Source organism: Mirounga angustirostris, unplaced genomic scaffold, assembly GCF_029215605.1.
Source record: "Mirounga angustirostris isolate CCGP_5_RB_7025 unplaced genomic scaffold, mMirAng1.0.hap1 SCAF_6, whole genome shotgun sequence".
Lineage (NCBI taxonomy): Eukaryota > Metazoa > Chordata > Mammalia > Carnivora > Phocidae > Mirounga > Mirounga angustirostris.
Genome location: NW_026991714.1, coordinates 26,052,546 through 26,077,073, shown reverse-complemented (window position 1 = coordinate 26,077,073; position 24,528 = coordinate 26,052,546). Strand labels below are relative to the sequence as shown.

Here is a 24,528-nt window from a genome sequence, read left to right as displayed (position 1 = left end):
AATTTCCCAGGGTGAAACAGGACACCCCACTGCAGTTTTGAAAACTTGCTTGAACAAGGGTCACATGGCCTCCTTTTTCCATTTGGCGAGTTCCGTTCCGGGCTACAGCTCTGCTCTCATGACTTCACAGTTGTAAGGCACCTCAGAGGTTCAGTTTCCTCTTTTATAAAATGTGGTTGGTTAAATACCACCAGGCGGTAGACTTCTTAAATGCAGAGACTGTCCTGATTTATCTTTGTAACCCTCAGCCTGGCACACGGCCCGGGGTCCAGTGCACAACTCCAGGGGCCGTATTCTTTGTGAATGGAAGCATGCCAAGGTAGCACTGGTAAACACGGTAAACCTTTGTTGACAGAATGAATGAATGCGCCATATGGGCTTCCCATGGTAGTTGTGATGGAAAAATGACATCACTTATATATAAAACACTCTGAAAACTAACAATTAATATACCAACTTAAGGGGCTGTAAATCTGAGGTTGCCCCAGGCTTGGAGTCAACCCTAGATTCAAATTCCAGGCCCAAGGCCGACTGGCTGTGTCCTTAGGCCAACAACTTAATCTCTCTGAGCTTGTTTCCTCATCTGTGAAATGGGGACACTACTGCTCACCCGATCGAGTTGTTCTGAAGCTAGATTTGGCAGGGCACAGTGCATCTGAAAGGCACCATTTGTAAGATCACCAACCATTACTATTTCATCTTGTACACCAGCTGCTTTCATCGAAACATCAACCAATCTTAAGATGCTAGTTTTGTTTTTCTCAAGTGTCATTTATTAGAAAATACAATTCCAGAGAAAGTAGCAGATACAAGGACGTCTGGGAAGTGGGTACAGTACACAGACCTCTTTACGTCAGGGGCACAGAAGGTCAAAATAAAATGAGCTACGGGCAAAGAGCCAGTAACACAACTATGGTCCGTTCATCTGGAGAAGTTCCATCCCTGTCCCCACCTCCCCCACCCCCTTCCCCACAGTGGCTACTTGATCCTTGACATTTTGAACCTAAAAGAAAAGTTTAGATTTCCTTGCTACCCTGTGGCTTCAGTGAATGGAGCTTCTTTCTCCAGTTATGGAATGAGTCAGCAAACGGGGGGACTTCTGATCCTTAGAGCTGAGAAGGAAGCTGGGGAGAGGGATGGTTGAGAGTTTCCTCGATTACCTCCATGCCCCCATCATGGGGTACATCCAGCCAAGTCTGGTTTAAAAAGTTCCTATCAAATTCGAAGTCTCTCCCTCTTTTTCCAAGGAATACAACCCTCTGGAGTAAAGCGCAAGGGTGAATCTGAAGTCCATCTGGTAGGGAATAAAGAGTCTAAGAGCTAAGAGCCCCAAACTCTCCCTCCCAGCTCAGCTCCAGGGGATCAACCACACGCTCCACTCCAGCCTCCTCAAAACCAAAGAACATCACTGGAATCCCCCACCCCAGGCCCCTTTCCTCCACTTAGGGCATCCCTTTGGCTCCAGACTAAATAGGTTTATGGCCCCACAGAATGAGGGAAATTCTTAAAAAAAAAAAAAAAAGTGACAGAAATGGAGTTTGGGGAAAACAGCACACAAAAAGGAGAGGTGTGGTGGGTTGACGGGAGCCCCCTGGCATCTGCGGCCAAGAGGCCCCTGCCCAGGGCCGGGACGCCCTTGGGTGGAAGCAAATCAGAGCTGAAGCAGCACTTTATCCCACCGGAGAAAAAGGAAGGGAGAGAGACCTATGGAGGCGCACCCCCAGCGTATCTGTGGGGACCAGATGGTCCCCAGGGGGGCCGTGAGAATGGAGGAGTAGAAGACAGTATTCAGGGCAAGTCCTAGCAAAGTAGGGGAAGATGAGACGAAAAACTCCCCCTGAGAGAGCCCAGGTCCCTGAATACAGGTCCTCTGCAGAGCCCCATTCGGGAGGCCCTTCCTTACACACGTAGGTATCACATCGCTCTCCTTTGGAGGCAAAATCAGAAAGGCCCCGCACAGGCCTCAGTCCAGCACACCCGCCCCTCCCCACCCTCCCCGACCTGCCCTCAGAGAGGGAGGGCTCTAACCGAGGACCCACTGGGCCCCTCCCCAAGTAAGTCCTATAGATAGAAAAACAAAAACGAAAAACAGACAAGCAAACAAACAAAAACCTAAGGAAAAGTCCAATAAGAACCTTAATCATACAAAAAGTCCAAATAGTCTTCCTCTCTTGCCTTCCGAGGCATATGTGAAGTCCCTTCTCACGAGGCTTCCTGTCCAGTCAGGACAACATTACTATTTCATTTTTTAAAAATAAAAATAAAGATAATCCACCCACCCTCCCCCCAAATGCTACTTCATACAGCCCACCCCACGCACCCCAAACCAGGCATTGCTCCCTTGACACAAGGTAAACTTAAAACTTTGCTGCCACCTCACAGCCTCCAAGGGGCTGCTCATCACAACCAACCCAAATTCACTTGGCAGAGGAGGGGATAGCAGAGAGCATCTTACTCTCCCTACCTCCTGTCACAGAGGCCCAATCCGCCTGGACAGAGGGGAGGGCCACCAAGGGCCCTGCCCCTTCGCAAGGAAAGGGCCCCTGGAGCAGGGGACGAGTCCTCTCCCTTGGCTCCCCCAGCAGTCTGGGGTCCTCGGCAGGGGAGGGCTCTGCTGGGCTCACAAGGTCTCGTGACTTCGAGATCCCAGTGCGAACCAGCCAGTCTTCTCCTGGGCCAGGTCCAGCTCTCGCAGACGGATGTGCACCTCACCAAGGAGAACGTTCTCCCAGAATCCTTGCTCACTCAGCACACTCAGCTGCAGCTCCCGCTGCTGCAGGTCTCCCTTGGGGATCCCATCATACACCAGCTGCAAGCGCAGAGATTGGGAAGAGAGGGAACACAGAAGAGGGAGACGCTTAGGGCCATGGGGGTTTGATCTGGCTGAGGCTGAGACCACTGAGCTCCCCAACCAGAGTCCAAGGGGATAGAGAAGGCACTTGGAACCCGAGAAGAGCTTTAAAGAACTTCGTTCTTTGCTGAGAGGTCAGGCGGGTGAGGGCTTTGTACTGGGCCCACCGCTCATTATTGGCAAAGGACTCCTCCCCCTGCCCCCCCACCCCCACAGGACAGGGCCCAGGCCACGCCCCAGCTGTGGAATCCCAACCCTCAGGGTCAGCAAACTTGTTTACAGGAAGGGCCAGATAGGAAATATTTTAGGCTTTTGAGGCCATAGGGTCTGGTCTATGTCATGAGTACTCCATCCTGCCACTGCCACAGGACGGTACTTAAACGGATGGGCGGGGCCCCATTCCAACACCACTTGACTTCCACAAACAGGTGTAGTCAGCTAACCCCGGCCCCCGGCATTCCTCACACACCATCTCATTGTACGTGGGGTTGCAGGTTTTCCGGGCCACTTTGGTTTTCTTCTTAGTGGTTTTCTGAGGGTCAGGGAGGAGGTAAATCTTCACGTAGGGGTCCGGGTCATTCCCATCCTGGAGCAGTTGCTACAAAGGGAGTGGAAATTTTTTAAAAATTAAAAAAAAAAAAAAAAAAAAGATTCCCAGGTCTGTGTCTTTTATCACCATTCCTATGATCACCACCGCCCCCCACCTCGGCCCAGCCAGAGACTCTTATCCCCCACAGCTGGCTTCTTGCGAGGCACAGGAATGTACGTCCCAGCTCACTCCATTCTGAGAGAAAGCTCTCCCATGACAATATGAGGTGTCCTACTAAAACATCAACCTGGTAGCCTATTATACCCAGTCTGTACTTTTCATACAAATGCTCGGGCATGCCATCCCTTGGTCTGTTTTGACTGAGCCATCATGTCCCTAGATATCTTCCCGCCTGGCCCAATGTCTTTGTCTAGTTTGTCATTTGATCCAAGTAACCCCCAAGAGGTGGAAGATGAGTCAGACAGATTAAGTTGTTTGCTGAAGGCCAGCCAATTAGGGCTTCATCCAGCCTGATCCTTTTAAAACTTAAATTAGGGGGCGCCTGGGTGGCTCAGTTGTTAAGCGTCTGCCTTCGGCTCAGGTCATGATCCCAGGGTCCCGGGACTGAGCCCCGTGTCGGGTTCCCTGCTAAGAGCAGGGAGCCTGCTTCTCCTCCTGTCCCTCTCCCACACCCCCAACTGCTTGTGCTATCTCTCCCTCTCAAATAAATAAAATCCTTTAAAAAAAAAAAAAAAAGGCTCAGAGTAATTAGGCTACTTGCCAAAGTTGGACAGTACAAGAAAGAGAACCAAATGAAGACTGTGTGTATACTTACCAAGCCCCGAATATGCATCACCATAATGAAGAGTTTATTGTTTTTGTAGGAGATGGACAGCTTCACCTCCCCACCCACCTTCCCGACAGGCCGGGCCCATGAGCCGTCTACAGGGACAAAGAAACGCAAGAAAGGTCATGAGGCCAGTTTTGTCCCCATCTGGTGCCAGGCAGATGTTTCTGTTTTCTTCTCCCCACCCTCCACCCCCATATTTTCATGTCGGTCTCCTGATACCCCATGGGGGAACTGCCAAGTGATGTCTGTGAACATGATTTAGGACTGGGTTGAGATGGTCTATCCAATGTGTGTGTGTGTCATCACCGACTGAATATCCTGTCCCTGGGAAACCTGTGTGAGGAGCTATGGGCCCCACAGCCTGAGTGGGGAACCAGATCCTCTAGCCAGTAAGCAAAGGAACAGAGACAAGTCAAGGGAAGAGAACTGGGAGTGGGTGGGTGCAGGAGAAAACTACCCCGGGAATGGTTCAGAGAGGTTGGCAGGAATGGCACAGAAAAGACAGTGTACCTGAGGGCTTGGGAGCTGTGCTGGTGCCCGCAGGCTTCTCATCTCGGGGCAGGGGGTGAAAGAAGGTGTATACCAAATCACACTGAAATGAAATCAGAGACAGAGTCATTCTTCAATAAGACAACAGCCCCACAAAAAAAGGGAAAGGGACTATTCTAGATTAAACAAAGCCTATGAAATGGAACAACCAAATGTAGTATGTACTTCTTGTTTGGATCATGGCTCAAATCAGCCCACTGTAAAAAGAATTCTGGGGATGACAGGGAAACTTTGAATATGGACTGTGTATTGGATGATATAACGATACTGTCGTTATAGAAGAATTTATTTTTCAGAGTTGCACAGTGACTAGGAACAGAATGTCGTGATGTCTGTGATTGACTTTAAAATACTTCATACAAGGGGCGCCTGGGTGGCTCAGTTGGTTAAGCGACTGCCTTCAGCTCAGGTCATGATCCTGGAGTCCCGGGATCGAGTCCCGCATCGGGCTCCCTGCTCGGCAGGGAGTCTGCTTCTCCCTCTGACCCTCCTCCCTCTCATGCTCTCTGTCTCTCATTCTCTCTCTCTCAAATAAATAAATAAAATCTTAAAAAACTTCATACAAAAATAGGCAAATATGGCAAAACATTAACTGTTTAGGTGATGGACATACAGGCACACATTATACTGTTTCTCTGGCTTTTTCGTATGTTTGAAAGTTCTCATAATAACAAATTTTTTAAAAGGAAAAAAAAAAACCTAGGTCACATCAGGTCAAAAGCAGTCTGTTCTTCTCTGCCATGCCCTCCCCCATGGACACACACAGACCTTTCAAGCAGAGAAGTACCTGACCCAGCCCTGAACAGAGACCATGAATTCTACTCTTCTTGAGAATGTTTCCTAACTGTGTTAGGGAAAACAAAAACTAAAATGTGAAAATACGTATCCTAACATTAATAGTGGGGGAAAAAATGGACATAATCTATCTCTCAAGAAGCAAATGGTTAAGGAGATTTTGGTATTGCAAGTCAAAGTATTAATCTGGTACATATATTTAAAGTTGTGCTCTAAGAGTAATACTGAAGCTATGACCAGTATAAAATGGTAAGAGTCACATTTGCATATAGATAAATAGGAAGGAAAGATGGAAATGGGATGAGATGATCTGGGGGGGGGGGTGGACACTCCTGATGATTGTATTTGTTTTTATGCCCATTATAACACCAAATTGTAATACCAACTGTTTAAAAAAAAAAAAAAGCTAGGTAAATAAACACAGTCAGCCTGCTCAGAAAACTCCTTTTCCTCAAGAACCCCTTCCTTCCCAAGGTTCTGATCACTCTTAGCACTCTGGGATGGCTTCTGATACGTAAATGTCTCTCTCCCTGCTCCCGGAGGCATGCTTTCATTGCATTTAAAGGCACGACCTGAGAGGCGGGAGCCAGGACCCTCCTCCCCCCTTCTTTCTTTCACCCCCCGCTTCCCCTTCCTCCTTCCTTCCCTCTTATGCCTCCTCTTCCTCCCCTGCAGAGTCAGACCCAAACAGCCAAGTCCCGCCCTTGACCGCCAGGGGGCTCACCCCCTCCCCGCTTCCCGCACATCCCCCGCACCCCACCCCAGCGCCCCGAACAGCCGGGAACAGAGGAGAGCCCACCCACCTCGGCCACCTCGGGGGCTTCGTGGGTCAAGTGCCGGATGTAGCGGTTTAACTCCTCCCTCCGCCGCTCGGCCATCGCCTCCCCCCGCGAGCGGCCAATCACGAAGCGACTAGGGAAGCTGGCGAGGCAGGTGGGCCGTGGGAATGCAGGAGAGGCGAGAAGGGGAAAGAAAAGGAAGAGGCGGCAGCCTTTCATCACATTTCATTTGCGTTTTCAGCGACCTGACCCACATTTCTCACCAGCCGGCCCCATTCCTCCCACGGCTCCCCGGGGCTGCGCCAATGTCACACTCAGCATCTCACGCAGCAGTTCCAGGAACCCCAGACAAGAAAGCCAAGCTGTTGGGCAGTCCTAGGGCTCCCCCAGAAGTGCCTCGGGGCTCTGGAGGAGCCCGCAGTCCTCCCCATCAGGGTAAAAAGTTCATTTGAAAATTCCTTTTAAAAAATGTGTGATGACATACACAGGAGATAAAATTTACCATCACAACCATTACAGTTCAATGGCATTAGATTCACAGTATTGTGAGACCATCACCACCATCCATTTCCAGAACTCTTTCATCTTGCACAACTAAAACTCTGTACTCATTAAACACCCTATTCCACCCTCCCTCCCTCCCTCCAAGCCCTGGCGACCACCATTCTGTTTTCGGTCTCCAGGAATTTGACTACTCTAGAGACTCATAAAAGTGGAATATTACACAGTATTTGTCTTTTTGTGATTAGCTTATTTCACGGAGCATAATGTCCTCAAGGTTCATCCATGTTGTGTCAAAATTTCCTTCTTTTTAAGACCTAATAATATTCCATCATATGTATATGCCAAATTTTGTTTATCTATTTATCTTTTACTCTTCAAAAGATAAGAAACTTTAAAACATCTTCAGATCCAGTTAGTCCTCTGCCTTTCGCTTCAGTTTTCTCTCTCGGTCAGGTGGACCCAAGCTCATTTTCAAGGCTGGACTGAGAGAGTCAGGAGATCCCAGCCAGAAGGGGGCGCACGCGTTACCACACTCATTACCAGGCCAAGAAAACCAAGCAGATCTTGGGAAGGGTAGTTTCAGGATCCTGCAATCCTGCCGGCCCCCTATCCCTTCTCCTTCCCCAGGATCCCCCTGTGCAGAGAGGAAAGGGGGCAGCTACCTGGGCAGTTGGGAAGAAGGGAAGAGCAACCGTAGCTTATTGTGTAATTCCTGGAACTCCTCAAACGTCCGTTGGATGTAAGTGGCCTCGTGAGTGTTCTCTCGCATCACCTTTACCACATAAACCTGCAAAGGTCCAAGTCTTAGAGAATACCTGACAAACCCCGTGCACCGAAGGAAGGGAGTGGGTAAGGGAACACAAGAGGGGAGGGGTGTGTGTGTGCGTGTGTTGGGGGAGTCCACTTTCCAGAAGGAAAAGTGCAAAAGTGTCTCCAAAGGACAAGACGATACAGATGTACATTTGTCCTGTACATGGTTCCTAGGACCCTTGACCCAGACGGAACAACCATGCAGTTCAGCCCCCTGATTCCAGCAGCCCCCTCGGGCAGGGGAGAGGCTCGGTCTGTGACTGCACTGCCCGGAGCTCAGGATACTCACAACTCCAATGCCCACCGTGTGGATGTGAAGAGGTCAGAACCGCAATATGCTGGGGGCGGTGGGGAGCAAGACAGGGTCAGATTGGAGAAAACACTTACGTAGCCCTTGTTGGGGTGGAAAGTCTTCTCGTGGCGGCAGAGGAAAACATCACTGATGCGGCCAGAGCTCTTGAGCGTGTGTGTTCGGGGGGCAAAGGAAAGGGTCAGCCGGTCGTCTGAGCCTGTGAACTTCATCTGAGCCAGGTTGTGGATGAAAAAATTGAGCTTTGTGGCTACACTGCCCAGGCTGGACTCAATCAACCTGTTGGTGCAGGAGGATGGGAAGAAAAGGATGTAACCACGGACCCAAGTCCCCACTGCCTGGACAGAGCGATCTCCACGAATATCCCTGGACACCTGAGCCTAACACTCAGCTCAGACAGAATCATTTTCCCTGTGTAATATCCTTATAGAGTGCTTGACTGGCACACAATTATCTACATGCAATTTATTCATGTGAATCCTGGGGTCTTATCTCCCCTCGCTGCCCTCCTGAGCCAAAGACAGTTAAACCAAGGTAGGAAACCAAGGTAGGAATTAGGGATTCCACGATAGGGTCAGCATGAAAATGTCTACATACAGGAGACCTCCAGTACAGTGGAACCTTACCGAGAATCGTTCAATCTAGAGATTTCAGATCAAAAGGGAGGTTCTATGTGAGACCAACAGAGAAAATTTAGTTCGCCAAGTTCCAAAAAGAGTGCATGATAAAACAGAGGCATCGCCTACACGGACAGAACTGTAGACATGAGTACAGAGACACTTCCTCGCTTTCATACCGTGTGCCTAAAAACATTGCCAAGTATGGGAAGATGGAACCATGGAAGTCCATGTTTTGATAAGTGCAAGGGTTCTGATCCAGAGAGCTGAGGACTAAGAAAAGTCCATGTTTGTCCCATAAACAAAGTCTTTGATCAAGACCTGGCGAGAATGTAAGAGATTGCTATAGCTCTGTATACTAAGGTGAACTCCAAAGTACAGACAGAAAATGGAGTCGGGGAAGTCAAGTGATTTCCCTAAGTCAGAGGCAAAGTTAGGACAACAGATACATGTCAACTCTAGGCTCCGCCATCTCAGCTATGCCTTCCCTGTTTCCCTAGCCCCACTCCTCCCCGTCGGGCAGCCTGGAAATGAAGGACTCGGGGGGTGGGGTGGGGGGGCACTGTTTTGTGCACGTGGTGTTACCTGGTGAAGTAAGTAGTAGCATTGGCTTCTGTGTCCTGAGGCCTTAGAGCATCATACACATATTTGAGGTCCTCCAGGTCTGAGAGCTCGGGGATCCCACAGGACAACATCTAGAAGGAAAGCAAAGATGGAGAGAGGGCACCTGTAAAACCAGACATTCTTGCTCCTTCCCCCCGTAAGGCCAGATTTGCTATAGCTAGACTCCCTAACCCTTCTAGGGGGTGGCAGACGGATGCTGTGGGCAGGGGCTGGAAGGCCACAGGAAGGGAGGGGCTGGGGCGGGAAGTCAGACACCACACACACCACTGTTCCCAGTAGTCTGGGCCCTGCCTTTATCTAGACCTCAGAGAAGCAAATCTCCAGAAATCCTTTGAAGCAAGACAGGGGCGTCTTAAAGATGGTGCCAGATGATAAGAAGGAGGGGTTCAGAAAGGGATGGAGCTCCTCACCAGGCCCAGGAGGTTGAGGAAGAGGTGGGTGTGCTTGCGAATGAGGTTGTAGGCTTGGCAGCAAAGGTCAACAAAATCATGGAAGCGGCTGGAAGGCTTGTCACCTCCGTTGATGACATACGCCATATCCGAGGTGAAGACAAAGGGGGCACGGTCCCTGGGCCGAGGGGAACATACAGGTAGAAGGTCAGCATGGAGGAGGAAGCCCCCCACCTTGTGGGGTGCATCAGGGAATGCCCCTCATCACCTGTGGGAACCTGGAGAAATGGGGCTCTCCCTAACTGTTCCCTTTTGCTTTTCCAACCTTAATCTCAAAAGATCCCCAGAGACGTCCTTCATCGATTCCTTGTCTGTGTGCTACCGATATTTTTTTCCTGGATAGCTAACTATTCCCTTTTGCTGTGGTTTGGGCTCATTTCCCCTTGCTCAGGCCTCAGCAGGGAGGGAGAAGAGCAGGTCCCCACCTTCTTCTGTAAGGCCCTGCAACTACTTGACCTCTTTCTCAGGCTTTGCTTCTCTGAAGCTGCTCAGCCCAGGAGCTCAAGTGCAGCCCCCTTCCATGAGAGGCTTGTGTTCAGCCCAGAGCCACTTCTACGGACCTCCCTGCCCTCCACATGCAGCCTGGCTTCAGGAGACCACTTACCGCTTGATGTTGCCGAACATCTGAGCATGGCCCAGGAAGCGGCCAAAGTCTATGTGGAACATGTGGCCGGTGGTCTTCAGCATGATATTGTCATTATGCCGGTCACAGATGCCCAAGACGTACGTGGCCACGCAGCAGCCGGCACAGGAGTAGATGAAGTTCTCCACAGCCTGGGGTGGGGGTGGGGGGAGGCAGGCAGATGGGAGGAGAGGACAGAAAGCTGGCTCTGAGGGACTCCAATGGCCACGGCCAGCCTCAATCCAGCCAGCCCTGCTCTCATGCACACCCCCCCACACACAGACACCTCTCTCCTGTCTCATAGGTTGTAAGGAGGTGGAAGGCTGGTGTGTGTATCTCCATCCACCACTTTATCTGCCATTCATCATCCTCTGCACCTTTCCTTCTTCTAGGGAAACTGATTGGAAAGAGAGTGAACTTATCCGGGAGCCCCGACTTGAGCAGCCCTGACTGAAGAGACCTTAATAGACAGGAAGACGGATGTTTACCATGTTCCCAAATGGTTGTGACTGGCTCAATTAAAGCGCAGCCCTGAGGCAGCCGGCTTCCGGGTCTCTTCCTGACCCTGCTCAGAATTCTCCGGGCTTCTCCCTGCCCCGAAGACACCTTCCATTCCCAGGGTTCTTGGTATCAGCTAAATGCTAATCTCATTAAAGTCACTTCACTCCAAAGAAGACCTGAGGCAGTTCAACACTCCTAGGAGGGTTTTACACTTGAAAATCAGACATCTCTAGCTGGTAAACTGTGTGAGAGATATTTTTAAGTATAAAACAGGAGGGAGGGGTGGCTAAGATCCACTTTATTTCATCTGGTCAACATCTGTCCCCCTCTCTGTCTCTCCAAGAAGTACAAATAAGGAATTAGCAAATGGATACCTTTCACCCTCTGAATCCTCTTTGTGAGGTTTACAGAATTTCTAAGAATTGAAGAAAGACTCATCAGCAGAGGGCAAAAACTAGCACAGCCAACAAGGAATGTACGGATTTGAGAATGAGAGAAAGCTTCCCAGATAGAGAATGTGTGCCCTCCCTGCCCCTCTCTACAAATTTCCCCCCATCCTTCAGGGCCGGGAGTCCCAGGTCCTTCCAGCTCCCACAGACTCCTCCCCCATTGAGCCCCGACAGCCCCACTGCCACCCCAATTCACCCAGCACTCACTCTTTTCTCTCCCAAGGGTCTAGGGGTTTTATCTCCCAGCAGCTTCTTGACCATCCACAAGGCCTATTTCAAAACTAGCCACATGGAACCCCCGCCCAGTCACTTGTCTAATTAAACCAGGTGGCGAGTCCACAGGAATCTAAGAACAGAAAGTCTATAAAGAAATCACAGAATGCACCTTCTGGAAGGAAAGGACTATATCCCGGACAGGGTAATAGATGAATGAAGACAAACCACTCAGTAAGGAGTACAACCCAATAGGAGAACTTTCCAGTCTTGACCTTCATCTCCATCAACTTGTCTTCTGCCATAGATGTTCTTTCTACCTGGAGTGTATCCTTTTTCTTTTCTTCCTTTCTTCCTTCCTTTCTTCTTTCCTTCCTTCCTTCCTTCCTAAGATTTTATTTTGACGTAAGCTCTACACCCAATGTGGGGCTCGAACTCACAACCCCAAGGATCAAGAGTTGCATGCTCTACCGACTGAGTGAGCCAGGTGCCCCTACCTGAAATGCATCCTATCTTGACTCACAAAAGAGCTATATGGCTGTGGGTAAATGACTCCGGTCTCATCACCTAAGTTACATGGAGTGTTGTTAGCTGCAGGAAGTCTCACCAGACCAAGGGAGCTCTCCTGATTTAAGGGGTTTTCACTTGAAGGATGTAGGCAACTCTCTTTGCCCAGGAAGTGGCCAGAAGACAAACGGCTCTAGTTCCTTCCTACTGGAAGTCAGTGGAAGAAACTACCAGCACTGTTCTAGCAGAAAGCCGAGAAGAGCTGACAGGCTGCGTTTGGAAGACTGATATTAAACACAAAGACACAGAGTGAGTTTCTCTGTGCATTCTTGTCGTGCATCCTTCTATCATATTTATTATGACTTTCTATTACATTGGCTGGAAGATGTTATAAGTCCAGCACCAAGCACAGTGCCTCTGTGGGGTGGCCATTAATACCTGAGGAATACATGTTAGTGGGGTTGAGGGTCTTGCGGTTGGCAATATAGAGAGGGTGGGTTTTGAGGGATGGGGAAGGGAACACCTGGTTTTCCAGGCAGAAGGAACACTATCATCTCAAGGTATCGGGGAAATAGAAGGGGCCTCCTAGGCTGGGGCATAAGTTATCATAAGAGGGGAGCTGCGGGGGATGGGACTGCAGGGGTAGGCCGGGCTGGATTCCAAAAGGCTTTGTGTGCAATGCCATGGATGTTGGACCTATCTTTTAGGACATAGGGAGCCTTTGAAGAACCTAGAGCAAAGGAGTGACATGAGCGGTTTGTACTTTATTAAAAAAAGAACTTCTGACTTCAAGCAGAGGATGGCAACAGAAGGAAAAGCATTCTAGTGGTTCAGGCGACAGCACATAGCTGAAGGGAATGGAAGGAAGAGGACAGCTGTGAGAGATGCTGGGGGAGAAGAATCAACAGGGCTTGGTACAGCAGAGGTGAGCCAGAAGGAAGCATCAAGAAGACTCATGGCTCTGTCTTGGGTGACGAGACAGAGGCTCACACTATTTACTAATAGGAAACACCCAAAAAAAGCAGGCTTCAAGAAAAGGAGAGATGGAAAGATTGGGTTTGCCTATACTGAGTTTGAGGTATGCATGAAGTTCAAGTACAGACACCCAGTAAGCAGATGGCTCAGAGCATACAGCTCGAGGGACGGAGGAAGGAATGGCTTTGGAAGATGTCAGCAAACAGGTGGTACTTCAAGTAATAAGAGCTGATGAGCAGGCACGAGAATTCAAAGAGAGTACAGCAGGCCAGGAATGAAATCCTGGGGAATGCAAACATTTAAGGCCATCTAGGATCATCTAATTAGATGTTCACTGAACAAACATTCTGATTATAATTCGGCTGTCCATACAGGTTTTCCCTCCGGGATAAAATGCACTGATCAATATACCTTAGTATCAGGTCCCCTTGGAAGTTAAATTATATAAATGGGCATTTTGGCTTATAGCCCATCTCTTATGAGTTGGTTATTAGGACTGGCTCCCTCCCCTAAACTCAATAAACACAGACTAGCCCCACAAAACCGTGGACCAGCCATGGACCACAGCGGGCCTCCAAGGCCCTACCACCTAAGAATGCTCCACCTAAGGACCAGGCCAACCTCCTTTTCTATGATCTCTGTCTCCTATCCAGCCTTAATCCTGGCTTCTGCTTATTTATAGCCTTGCCTCAAACCAGCTCCATAACTGGGAACAACTGAGTGGATCTTAATTCACATTGTGAAGAGGGGTTGGATAAAAATGATCTCTAAAGTCTCCTTCAACTAACTCTTGTTCTACAAAGTGCCACTGAAGCCCTCTGAGGGCACAGGACGAACTGAACAGGAGCCACCATTAGGAGAGATCCAGGCAGTTTCTCAAAAGTTGGCCCCCCTCCTGCTCCCAAAGCTCAATCTGCGGGTGGGGGGGCTCAACGAAGGTTTCCCAGCTGGACACCAGGGGATTTTCTCAGTCCGCTTACCACAGTCATTTGACCCAAACCCTAGCTATGCGGAGACACCTGTCAGCCCAGCGTGTTTCTTTCCTCCCGACACAGCTGAGCTGTCTCCTCCGCGCACGCGCAGGCCTTGTGTTCACACAGCCATGTGCCCGAGTCAGCCGCACCCCGCCCCCAGCCTCGCCCCCACCCCCAATCCTACCTTGTCATACTCGTCCTCCCCGGGGTTGTGTTTCTGCAGCCAGTCTGCCAGGGGCCGGTCCTTGAAGGAACCGGTCACCCCGTGCTCCACCTGGATCTTGCGCAGCGTCTCGGCATTGGGGATCATTTCCACCATCCCTATGAGAGGAGGCGTGGGTGTGGCGCTCCCGGGCAGAGCCAAGGGGGCTACGGGGAAACAACTAGGGAGTTCTGCTGGATGCTTCCCTATAAATGAAGCCCTAGGCTATTTGGGCAAAATATGATAATCAGGGGAAAAGGATAGTAGGAGAAAGAATACCATTCCCAAGCCTCACATTCCACGCTGGGACATTGGGGCTCTTTGGTCTCCCTAGTTCATCACTGCTGTTCCTTGTTTCTGACTTTTACTACTGGAATTTTCAGACATACGTGTGTGAACAATGTTTATGAATAATTATTCATATATATGTATGAATATTTTTAAACGATTTTATTGATTTATTTGAGAGAGAGAGAGAGAGAGAGAGGAGAGGGAGAGGGAGAAGCAGGCTCCCTGCTGAGCAGGGAGCCCGATGTGGGGCTCGATCCCAGGACGCTGGGATCATGACCTGAGTCGAAGGCAGATGCTCGACCCACTGAACCACCCAGGTGCCCCTGTATGAACATTTTATACATACATACATACACACACACACACACACACAGGAATAAACAGAATGGGATTATGTTTTTTGGTTTTTGGGGGCTTTTTTTGTCAGAGGGGGAGACAGTGCGTGCACACAAACAGGGGGAACAGCAGGCAGAGGGAGAAGCAGACTCCCTGCTGAGCAGGGAGTCCGATGTGGGACTCGATCCCAGGATCCTAGGATCATGACCTGAGCTGAAGGCAGACACTTAACTGACTGAACCACACAGGTGTCCCACAGAATGGGATTATGAATTCACACATAACTGTCACCCAGTTTCAAAAATTATCAACATTTTGCTGATCTTGTTTTACCTATTTTACTCAGCCAACCCTGTTTTTCCCTCCTTACTGGAGTATCTTTTTTTTTTTTTTAAAGTAAACTCTGAGCCCAACGTGGGGTTTGAACTCACAACCCTGAGATCAAGAGTCACAAGCTCTACCAACTAAGCCAGCCAGCGCTCCCTTACAAATCCCAGACATGTCATTTCACCCATAAATATTTCAAGTACAACTAACAAGGACATAACCACCAGGCCATTACACCCCAAAAATGAACACTCATTCTTTAACCCAGTCTATACTTACATTTCCCCCTACTGTCTCAAAATATACCTTTTCACAGTGGGTTGGTTTGAATTAGGACCCAAAGTCTACACAACATGTCTGGTGGTTATGTCACCAAGTCTGTTTTACTTTATTCCAATTCCTCTCTCTCTGCCCTACCTTCCTTTTTTTAATGCCCTTCCATGGCTTCTATTGAAATAACCTTGCCAGTTTCGTTTTTTCTGGAAAAGTACAGAACTCATGCTGGGGAAGGGGAGAAGGGCAGTAAGCAAAGAGGTGCCCTCCACGCCAGCTGCCTCCTCACAGCCCCCCTCCCCCATTCCCAACTGACCTCTCCCCCGGCCAGTGGAGAAGCAGCGGAAAATGACCATGCGCATGTCCAGCCCCTCTTGCACCCAGATCTTGCTCATGATGCGAATCATTTGCAGGGTTAGCATGTCCTGGCGAAGGTCGTCCCCACACTGGATGAAGAAAGTGACCAGAGCTCATCTCCATTGCCTCCCCTGGCTCCCAGATGCTACAAGAGAGCCACCTTGGCCCAAACAACGACAGGGGACTGCCCAGTTTTCCCACCTCCCATCTCGGCTCACACCAGGTCAAAGGACCAGAGGTGGGCCAGCCATCACATTTGCCCTTGCGGTGTTCCGGCTCTTTCTTCAACCCCACATCCCATCTGAACTGAATTTAGATTCCTGATTGTCAAGATTTTTTATTTAAAACTTGAGTGTTTATACCTTGAATTTGGAACTGACGCACAGCCAATATATACATTACACGGTGGCATCCATGCATCTCCTCTCCCCCGCTAGATTACATGCTCTCAGACTACAGTTTACTTCTCAGAATCACGCATGTCTTGCATCAGTTAGGATGGACCTTAGGGTTCACCTAGTCCAACCTGCACCTGCTCTCTTAATTTCCTCTTCAACACTGCTGCCGTGCGGCCAACCTCTGCTTGAATACCCTGGGGTACAAGCAGATTGCCACTGTATCCATTCACTGTTGGGATAGCTCAGCCTCCTAGAAAGCACTCTATCCCAACAGTGAATGCCTTGCTACACCTGCCAACATTCTGTTCCTAGCCCGCTGGGGCCACAGAGAATTAGTCTCTTTCCTTGGTCACCTGATCATCTTTCACATGTGCAAATAGTAGCACGGAGTAACAGCAAGAGACCTACCCTGGGGCTGCACCTGCCACCCTTCAACCCCCTCCTCCTCTCCCCTCTACCACCTTCATCATCACACCAGGTTTATGAAGTGTCCTCACCTTGAAGATGACACGGATATTCTCGCCCAGTGGATCCACATTTTGGAAGGACAGCTTGAGGGGGACAGCATTGGAGTTGAAGTAGGAACAGTCCTGCCACGGGAGAGAGGGTAGTGACAAGGGAAGGAAAATGGCCTCTGCACCGTGGGTCAAGCTGCTGCCGCCAGTCCACCTGCTCGTAGTTCCTGCCAGATTCCTCAGGAGCCCACGCTCCTTCCTTCCCCTGTGCCAGTCTGTTACAGCCTCGGCTCCGGGGCCTGCTTTCATCCCTTCAGTGCTTCGGCATAGAACCTACTAGGATATGATTTCCATCGATACCTCAGTCTACTCCTCTGTAAAATGGGGCTTCCAACAGGACCAACTTCGTAAGAGTTGTGAGTGTAAGATGCAATGACTGGCGTCAAGCACTCAGAACAGTGCGGCACTCGGTGGTGACAGATGACAGTTATGGTCATTGTCACCAGCCCCCTGTGTCATCAGGGGAGACACTTACCCAGCCCCCGACCCCATTCCTCCACCTTGCACAGCTGTCAGTCAAAAGTCCATACACACTAGGTCTGGAAAGAGGCCCCGAATATGCCTCTCTTCCTCCTCTCAATAACCAGGGTGGTAGGACCTCGCCTCCACTGCGCCCTCCCTGCCCCGAGAGCCCCAACCCCACCAGTCACTCACCCTGGGCACGATGCCCTTAACCAGCAGACTAGGGCTGAGTGGCAGGCGGCAGGAGCCGATCAGGGCAAAGAACTGCCTCACCTCCTCCAGGCCCGTGCGGAGGATCCCCTGAGAGGGAGGGGAGAAGGCGAGTAGGGGTGAGGGGGGGTGCCCATGGGCTCTACTCAGAACCAGGCCTCTCCCAGGGGTGGGCGCCCCTGGAATGGCTGGGATGAAAACCACCATCGGAGAAGTGTGAACAACCCCCAGGAGACCGTGAAGAAGGAAAACTACCCCGGCCTGGGGTGTCGCGCCCGGGACAGTGCATGGGCAGCAAGCCCAGACAGCTTACAGAGGTGAGGCAGATGACACCACAGTGTGAGGCAGGCCACAATGAACTGAGAGAGCCGGTGCATCTCAAGGGGGCGGTGCTGCTCAGGCTGTTGCCAAGAAAAGCCAACAATCTGGACTTTAAATTCTCCCAATTTTTTTTTTAAGATTTTATTTATTTATTTGAGGGAGACAGCATGAATGGTGGGGGCGTGTGGGAGAGGGGCAGAGGAAGAAGCAGGCTCCCCGCTAGGCAGGGGGCCCGATGTGGGGCTTGACCCTAGGACCCTGGGACCATGACCCTGAGTCAAAGGCAAACGCTTCACCAACTGAGCCACCCAGGTGCCCCTAGATTCTCCCAATTTTTATTTATTTATTTTTTAAAGATTTATTTATTTATTTATTTGACAGATAGACAGACAGAGCCAGAGAGCACAAGCAGAGGGAATGGCAGAGGGAGAGGGAGAAGCAGGCTCTGCATTGAGCAGGGAGCCCGACGCAGGGCTCGATCATGACCTGAGCCGAAGGCAGACACCCAACCATCTGAGCCACCCAGGCGCCCCAATTCTCCCAGTTTTTAAATGTTAGTAACCGGGAACACTGTTGGCCTTATACAGCCGGTTGTACAAACAGTAAAGGTCTCCACTCTGGGTAACAGTAGCCCTGAGCTATGGCTCACAGCATACTGAACAAAGTAGGACTGGATTTCAGCCCACACTTGCCCTCTCTGGCTGGGTGCCCTTGTGCAGTGAACAACTTTTACAAATGTGCTTAGCCTTTAAAGCAAACAGTTAAAACGGTAACACTCTGCAGGCTAACCAAAACTGTATCCAGTCTGCAGACTGTCATTTTGTGGCCTGTAGGTTAGAGACAGAGTTCCTTCCTTCCAGTCCTTAAATCAGAGACGGTCAAGTGCCATCCTGCCGTTGAGGACGTCGAAGGAATTAACGGCTGGTTACAAAAGCCCGAGACCAGAAACGGGTAGAGGCGGCTCCGCCCCCCTCACCTGCCGCGCAGACGGGGCGGCCTCTCGGACCTGCTGGGCCAGCTTGGCCAGGGTATTGACGAGCCAGCACTGGCGGTTAAACTCCTCTCTCAGCCCTTTGCCACAGCAGCACAGCAAGGCTGCCAGCAGGTACTGGTAGCGGATGCTGAACTGAGAGTCTTTGAGGCCGTCCTTCAGGAGCCTGCAAGGCAAAGGGAGGGGGGGGGGTCGGGACACTTGGGATCACCAGCAAGGGTGTGTGGAATGGCGGGGAGGGGTCAGACGCTGCTCCAGCTCCCCGGAAAACCCCTCCCAAGCCCGGGAGGGAAAAATAGACTCTGTATGCATAGCTCATACAGAGGTGTTCATCTGGATCCCAGTCTGTGCCCACTCTGCCTTGATTTAGAGCTCAAAGCCCCTCTGTGGCTCCCTTCTCCTTTCTATCTCTGCCGAGTGTAGATGGAAAGGAGGGCCAGGGATAATCCTCATTGTCCCCTGGGGACTGACACCCCCCCCCCCGGGGGGGCGGGGAACAGTGCTAGCCTGCAGCCACACGGTAAGTCAGCAACGTCCTGGAACCCCGACGGCTCAGCTCCCCATCCTTGCCCACCAAAGAGTAAAATACTCCTGAGCCGAGGACGCATGTCTGCCTTCCACCTCTGCACACACAGCTCACCAGAAGAAGTAGTGAGTCACTCTCAAGTCAGAGATGGCTCGTTTCAGGAGGAAGCGCACCAAGGGGCTGTCCAGGTAACACTCGTACTTCAGGGCCTGTTTAGGGGAAAGAGAAGGCTATATGGCCTGCCTGTCAGCTACACCTCCCACTATCCCACTGGGGACCCTGGGCTCTACAAGGAGAATGCACACGGACTTGGGGCCGGGGGAGGGATCCTCAGAACTGGAGGGAAGGCCGGTCCGCCCACCTGCACAAGCTGAGGCAAGTAGTCGAGGAGCTCAGCGTCCGACAGCGAGCCAATCCACTGGACGGCCATCCGTCGCACCTCCTGGTCCGGGAAGCTGCAAAACAGAGCCCAGCCCCCTGACTCCCCAGCTGTAGGCTCTGCAGCCCAGGAGTGAGCCAGCACCCTCACAGCCGGGCTTCAGAGACACGGCGGGAGAAAAGGCAAGGTCCCTCAGAGTCTGCCAAAGCCACTAGAAGAATCCTTAGCTCCTTGTCTGGACAGCAACCCTTAAGAACGGCCCTGTCCCCTGGTCAGAGCTGGCATGGGGCCACGGAGGAACAGGACGGTGGCCACTTCCATTCCTTGTATGAGTTAAAGAAAACTGGACAAAGTCTTCAACCCCATTCCTGAAAATCTTTTCCTCAACTCCCACTGTGCTAGAAATTCCTGTCACCGAAGAGCCCTTATGTGGATTAAAACATGATGGTACCATCCTTTAATGCAAAGCCAGCCAGGTGGAGAATAGAGAATCATGGAGTTTTATCTAAGCCAGTACCCCATGGCAGAGTTTAGCTGAGCAGAGATTAGCAAAAATGTGGTCTCAAAAAGTCCGGAAGGCAAGACACATGGATCACGTACAGTTTAATTACCAAGAGCAGCAAGAAAGAAGCCAAGAATACTGGGTACCATCTGGAAAAGGCAGCCCCGGGGTCTGAAACTGGGAGGAGCAAGTCCCCAGAGAACCCTTCCGAAGGAAAGAGGGAAGAGAGGGCTGTTCAAGTCGAACTAAGTGGTAAGGTTTGGGTCACCCAGGGGTGTGCACTTGTCAAGACTCAGCCAACGTACAAGTAAGGCGTAGGCATTTCCTGATATGTAAATTTTCCCTCAAAAGAAAAAACAAACAAGCAAACATTGAGTTCTAGTTAATGATATATATACGCTGACGTATTTAGAGGGAGGTATGATGTCTGCAACTTACACTGAAATGTATTAAAAAAAATAAGATGGATATTGACGGTTGGATAGAGGGATATACACGCAAGAAAGCAAATATAGCAAATAGTTAAAATGGTTAGAATCTAGGTAGCGGGTACATGGATGTTCACTGTAAAGTTTTTGGTTTCCAAGTATGCTTGGAAAATGTTCCTAATGTCACACCGTGGGGAAAGGAGGCAAAGAAAAAGCAAAAAAGAAGCGAAGATGCCCTGAATTTCCTAGTCCACTTTACCATTTTCCCCAGGGCTGGCTCAGGCTAGCGGTGCGCAGTGCCAAGCCTTGGCTTCTGGAAGGACTCGTGGTCAAGGAAAGGTGGGTGTTACAACTCACGTGGCATGCAGGAGCCCCAGGGCATCCTGGTGATTCATGTGGGTCCACTGCTTCAGGAGAGCATAGATGTCGGGCAAGCAAGCCCACTCCCAGCTGGGGGCGCTGGCGAGCACCAGGGGGAGGGAGTTCACCTCCAAATGGCAATAGTATCGCTTCTCCCACAGGCGCTTCTTATCAGCATCCGTGAGCCTGCGGGTGGGGGTTGCAGGGGAGGTGAGCGAGAGCACTGTCAGCCACAGGGTAGGGAACTTACTCTCCAAAAGAATGCTACACATTCTCCAGTTCAGTGCTTCCCAAACTTTGCTGCACATGACAAATACCTGGGGAGGTTTATAAAGTCCCCATGCCCGGGCCACACCGACACCAAGGGAGTCAGGATGTCTGGGGAAACCAGGCAGTGGTATTTTTAAAAGATCCCCAGGTGACTGCAATGTGTGAAGCAACGTTTGGGCACCAGGGCCCAAATCTTATTTTTGATCCTGACATCTCAGGGGACATCTCAGACTGAGGCAGAATGCACAGGTCAAGGGCACCCAGTCTGCCACCCCTCCTGCGGATGCCCTTAGAGCGCCTCTCTCAAGACAAGCCACCAGAGGGCAGTGGTCCCCACATGTCCGGGTCTGGATGGCTGAGAAGCCTCTGGGGCTTTCCCGGGCCAGCTGGAGGTTTTATAGAAGCCACAGCGAATTAAGCCTTGCCTGAGATCAGGTGTCTAATGGGAGAAGGGAGCTGAGGGGCTAATGAAGCAAGGGGTCAGCAGAGGAGTGCAGGCAGGGGGATCTGTAGTCACTCAGCTACGCTGGCTCCTTGGGTGGGGATGAGCCCCATCTCCCTTGCCCCCTCCAACACACACACACACACACACACACACACAAGCAGGCAGCGCAGGAGCCCCCATCCCACCAGCTCCTCCAACTCCCCTCCCCCTCCAATCCTGGTAAGAGAAGCAGCCCCAAGGATGACATCAGCTTGGATTTGCTTACCCTTGAGAGCTGCCGGCCTGCCCCGACACCTGATCCTTTTTGGAAAGTGACAGGGCCAGAGAAATGCAAAGGCTGTGGGTGTGGAAGGGGCAGGAGGTGGGGGCAGGGTGGTAAGGACAGGAACCATCTGCCCCCATGGATAGCGAGTAGTAGACAGCATATCTGGGGTGTGGGTCCTCTGGCAAGCCGAGTCTGGGCCAGGTCCCCATTGTGGGGATGGGCATTCCTAGATCCAATCAATCTCCTGACCCCGGTCTCACCACTCTGCCTAGTGTCAGCTCAGGAGAAGAAGCCTGGAGGCTGCCCCAGCAGAGCCCTCTCTCCACCGCGTCCTGCCTCCGTGGCAATGCCCACCCCATCCCATCTCTACTCCCAAAGCAGGAGGGCGGGAACCTGGAGCTGGCGGGTGAGAGGTCAGACAGACTGGGGCCTGAGCCACACACGGGGAAGGCCCCGGGCCTCACCAGTACAAGGACTCCTTCTGCATGATGTTCTTAAGCACCCGTTGGTCTTCCTCCCGGAGGCTGCCAAACACATAGCGGGGGCTGAACTTGTCTCCAGGGGGGCTGGTGAACTTGATGTCGAAGGCTGAGGTGGGGAAGTCGATCTGGGGGATAGCGTCAGAGAAGTGGGGAGAGAGGACAGGCAGTGAGTGAGTGAGAAGGTGAGCCGCCACCTTCCCGGCTCTCCAGCACCTCCGTCTCAGGCCGGAGGTCCTGCCTTCTTCCCTCCCTTCCTTCCCTGCAGGTTGCTTGTAAAATACCCCTTTGGACTTCGTGGGAACTTGGGACTCTGGGGAAAGCCCCTTCCAATTGTCACTTCCAGCAAAAAATGAGAAGGAAACAGAGAGAGTGAGAGGAGAATGGGCAAGTGAGAAAGAGGTTGGGGGGAGATGTAGCCAGGTGAGGGGGGGGGCCCGGCCCCAGGCCAGAACTTTGAACAGAAGTGTCACCAAGCTGAGCCACTGGGAACCTCCAAGCTGAGGCCAGGGAGCCTTCAAGGGTGGCCCTGGAAGGCACTGCTGCCTGATGGGAAGTGGGACCACATGCCAGGTGAGGGCCCTCCCGACTCTCAACCCTGTGGCCCCGGATGCCCTTGCTCTAGGATCTTCATCCTATGAAGTCGGGTATCAGAGCGGAGTGGGTCCTATGTTCCCTCAATCAACAAATATTTATTGAACCCTGATACGTTGCCAAGCAATGTTCTAGGTCCTGGGCATTGAGTCTTGTTAATTACGAGAGACAAAAATGCCTGCCTCTGGAGCTTTCATTCTGTATCATTCTATTGCATGCTATGTCCACTTTGATATTCCAGATTCCATTCCAAAGCATCTCATGATCATAAGAAAGGGGAGCCAGAAAGCAGTAACTAGACCTTGGGCTTGACCAGCTCCTCCTCTCCCCAGAGGGTGGGTCCACTCCGGGAGCGACTGGGTGGCTGGCTGCACGGGGGGTTTCCCCTCAGGCCCCAAGAGGGGACAGCTCAAATTTTATCAGACTCAGTAATACATGGGCTCAATACAAAGGATTCCAAGTTGCTGAGCCCGGGGCGGGGAGCCGGGGGGGGGGGGGGCGGTACAGGTGCTCAGGCCCTGCCTTCGGCCTCCTTGAAATCAAAGTTAACCCCCAGGAGATGGCACACAGATTCCACAGAACTCACCCTCCCACCCCGGGTCCAACCAAATTCACCCGTTTGCTTCCATCACATCAGGGCCCTGTGCCCAACGTGTCAGCAATTTCTCTTACTTCCTAGCCCAAACCTTCAGGCAGAAGACTCAGAGCTGGCTCTTGGGCAGTCCTGAGCAGCGGGTAGGAGGGAGGGTCCTGGGGCTGGGGTCTCACCTGCAGGATGACGCTATCTGGCTGGTGGAAATTAGGTGCGCTCCAACGGGCACTGGGGTTTTCCTGTGTTGCTGGCCATAAGCCCAGAAGCTTCCGACCACAGGTCAGGACTCTAAGGAGAATGGAGGGGAGGGGAATGAGCCAACAAACACGATGGTTTTCCTCCTGCTCCCCCATCCAAAAATCTGCCTTTGAAACAACCACCCAACTCTGTCATTCTTAGATCACAGGCTCTTCCTTCTTCCAGGTCCTATAAAAGCACACCCCCTCCAGGAAGCCTCTGGATGACCTGGTGGTGGGGATGCCCCATGAGGCAGAGAGGTGGACTAGATGACCTCTAAGGCCCTTCCAGTGACAGGGCCAGATGACGTTACCCAAGCACTCTGTTTCCACGCATGCACACACCGCCCCCAGCCCCATCCTGCCCAGAAGCTCTTGGTTACATCACCTGTCCTGGTCTCTACTCCTGTGCCTTGGTCCCCCAGCTAGGGCCCTCTGGACTCTGTGGGTGAGCCCCACGTGGCCAACTGTCCCAAGGGGCACTGGCCAGCGCAGCACCAGGCCCCTCTATCCCCCTCCTTCCCTTCCAAGGCCAAGAAGCCACTGGCGTGGGAACCACGTACTGCCTAAAGTTGAAGAGTGGGGTAGTGACCCAGCCCAGGGCTTCCGGCAAACGCCGCTGCTTATTGGCCTCGGAGGAGCTCCCAGGCAAGGGGATGGGCAGAGCGTAGAGTGTGGCACAGAGCAGGGTCTCCCGAGGCAGCCGGTTCACCTGCACGGGGAAGCAGATCCTGGGGAGGACAGGAAACCAAGTCAGGAGGTGCCACCCTTGTGGCGTCAAGGGACAGATGGCCCAGGAAGCCGAGCGGAGGCTGAGAACTCGACCTGCCTCTCGGGATATCAGATGTGCTCCCTGGGGAA

The 24,528-nt window shown here is 51.6% G+C and overlaps 1 protein-coding gene across 5 annotated transcripts in view; it reads right to left on the bottom strand.

Annotated features, from left to right (window-relative positions):
* Nucleotides 1-750: 750 nt before the first annotated feature.
* PIK3C2B (phosphatidylinositol-4-phosphate 3-kinase catalytic subunit type 2 beta) overlaps nt 751-24,528 on the bottom strand; it is a 63,703-nt gene continuing 39,925 nt past the window's right edge. For 3 of the 5 annotated variants that reach the window (XM_045876977.3, XM_045876980.3, XM_045876981.3), the window contains 22 exons: nt 24,231-24,398; nt 23,608-23,719; nt 22,231-22,373; nt 21,767-21,838; nt 20,784-20,972; nt 19,479-19,572; nt 19,232-19,326; nt 18,577-18,757; nt 17,262-17,369; nt 16,590-16,682; nt 15,654-15,783; nt 14,093-14,229; nt 10,272-10,441; nt 9,629-9,785; nt 9,180-9,289; nt 8,055-8,256; nt 7,520-7,644; nt 6,378-6,495; nt 4,741-4,822; nt 4,216-4,322; nt 3,321-3,449; nt 751-2,809 (listed from right to left, as the gene is read on the bottom strand). In XM_045876977.3, the coding sequence (XP_045732933.2) occupies nt 2,621-2,809; nt 3,321-3,449; nt 4,216-4,322; nt 4,741-4,822; nt 6,378-6,495; nt 7,520-7,644; nt 8,055-8,256; nt 9,180-9,289; nt 9,629-9,785; nt 10,272-10,441; nt 14,093-14,229; nt 15,654-15,783; nt 16,590-16,682; nt 17,262-17,369; nt 18,577-18,757; nt 19,232-19,326; nt 19,479-19,572; nt 20,784-20,972; nt 21,767-21,838; nt 22,231-22,373; nt 23,608-23,719; nt 24,231-24,398 (2,911 nt within the window). In that variant the 3' untranslated portion in view covers nt 751-2,620. The remainder of the gene's footprint in view (nt 2,810-3,320; nt 3,450-4,215; nt 4,323-4,740; nt 4,823-6,377; nt 6,496-7,519; nt 7,645-8,054; nt 8,257-9,179; nt 9,290-9,628; nt 9,786-10,271; nt 10,442-14,092; nt 14,230-15,653; nt 15,784-16,589; nt 16,683-17,261; nt 17,370-18,576; nt 18,758-19,231; nt 19,327-19,478; nt 19,573-20,783; nt 20,973-21,766; nt 21,839-22,230; nt 22,374-23,607; nt 23,720-24,230; nt 24,399-24,528) is intronic. The other 2 variants (XM_045876979.3, XM_045876978.3) reach the window with 2 other exon arrangements.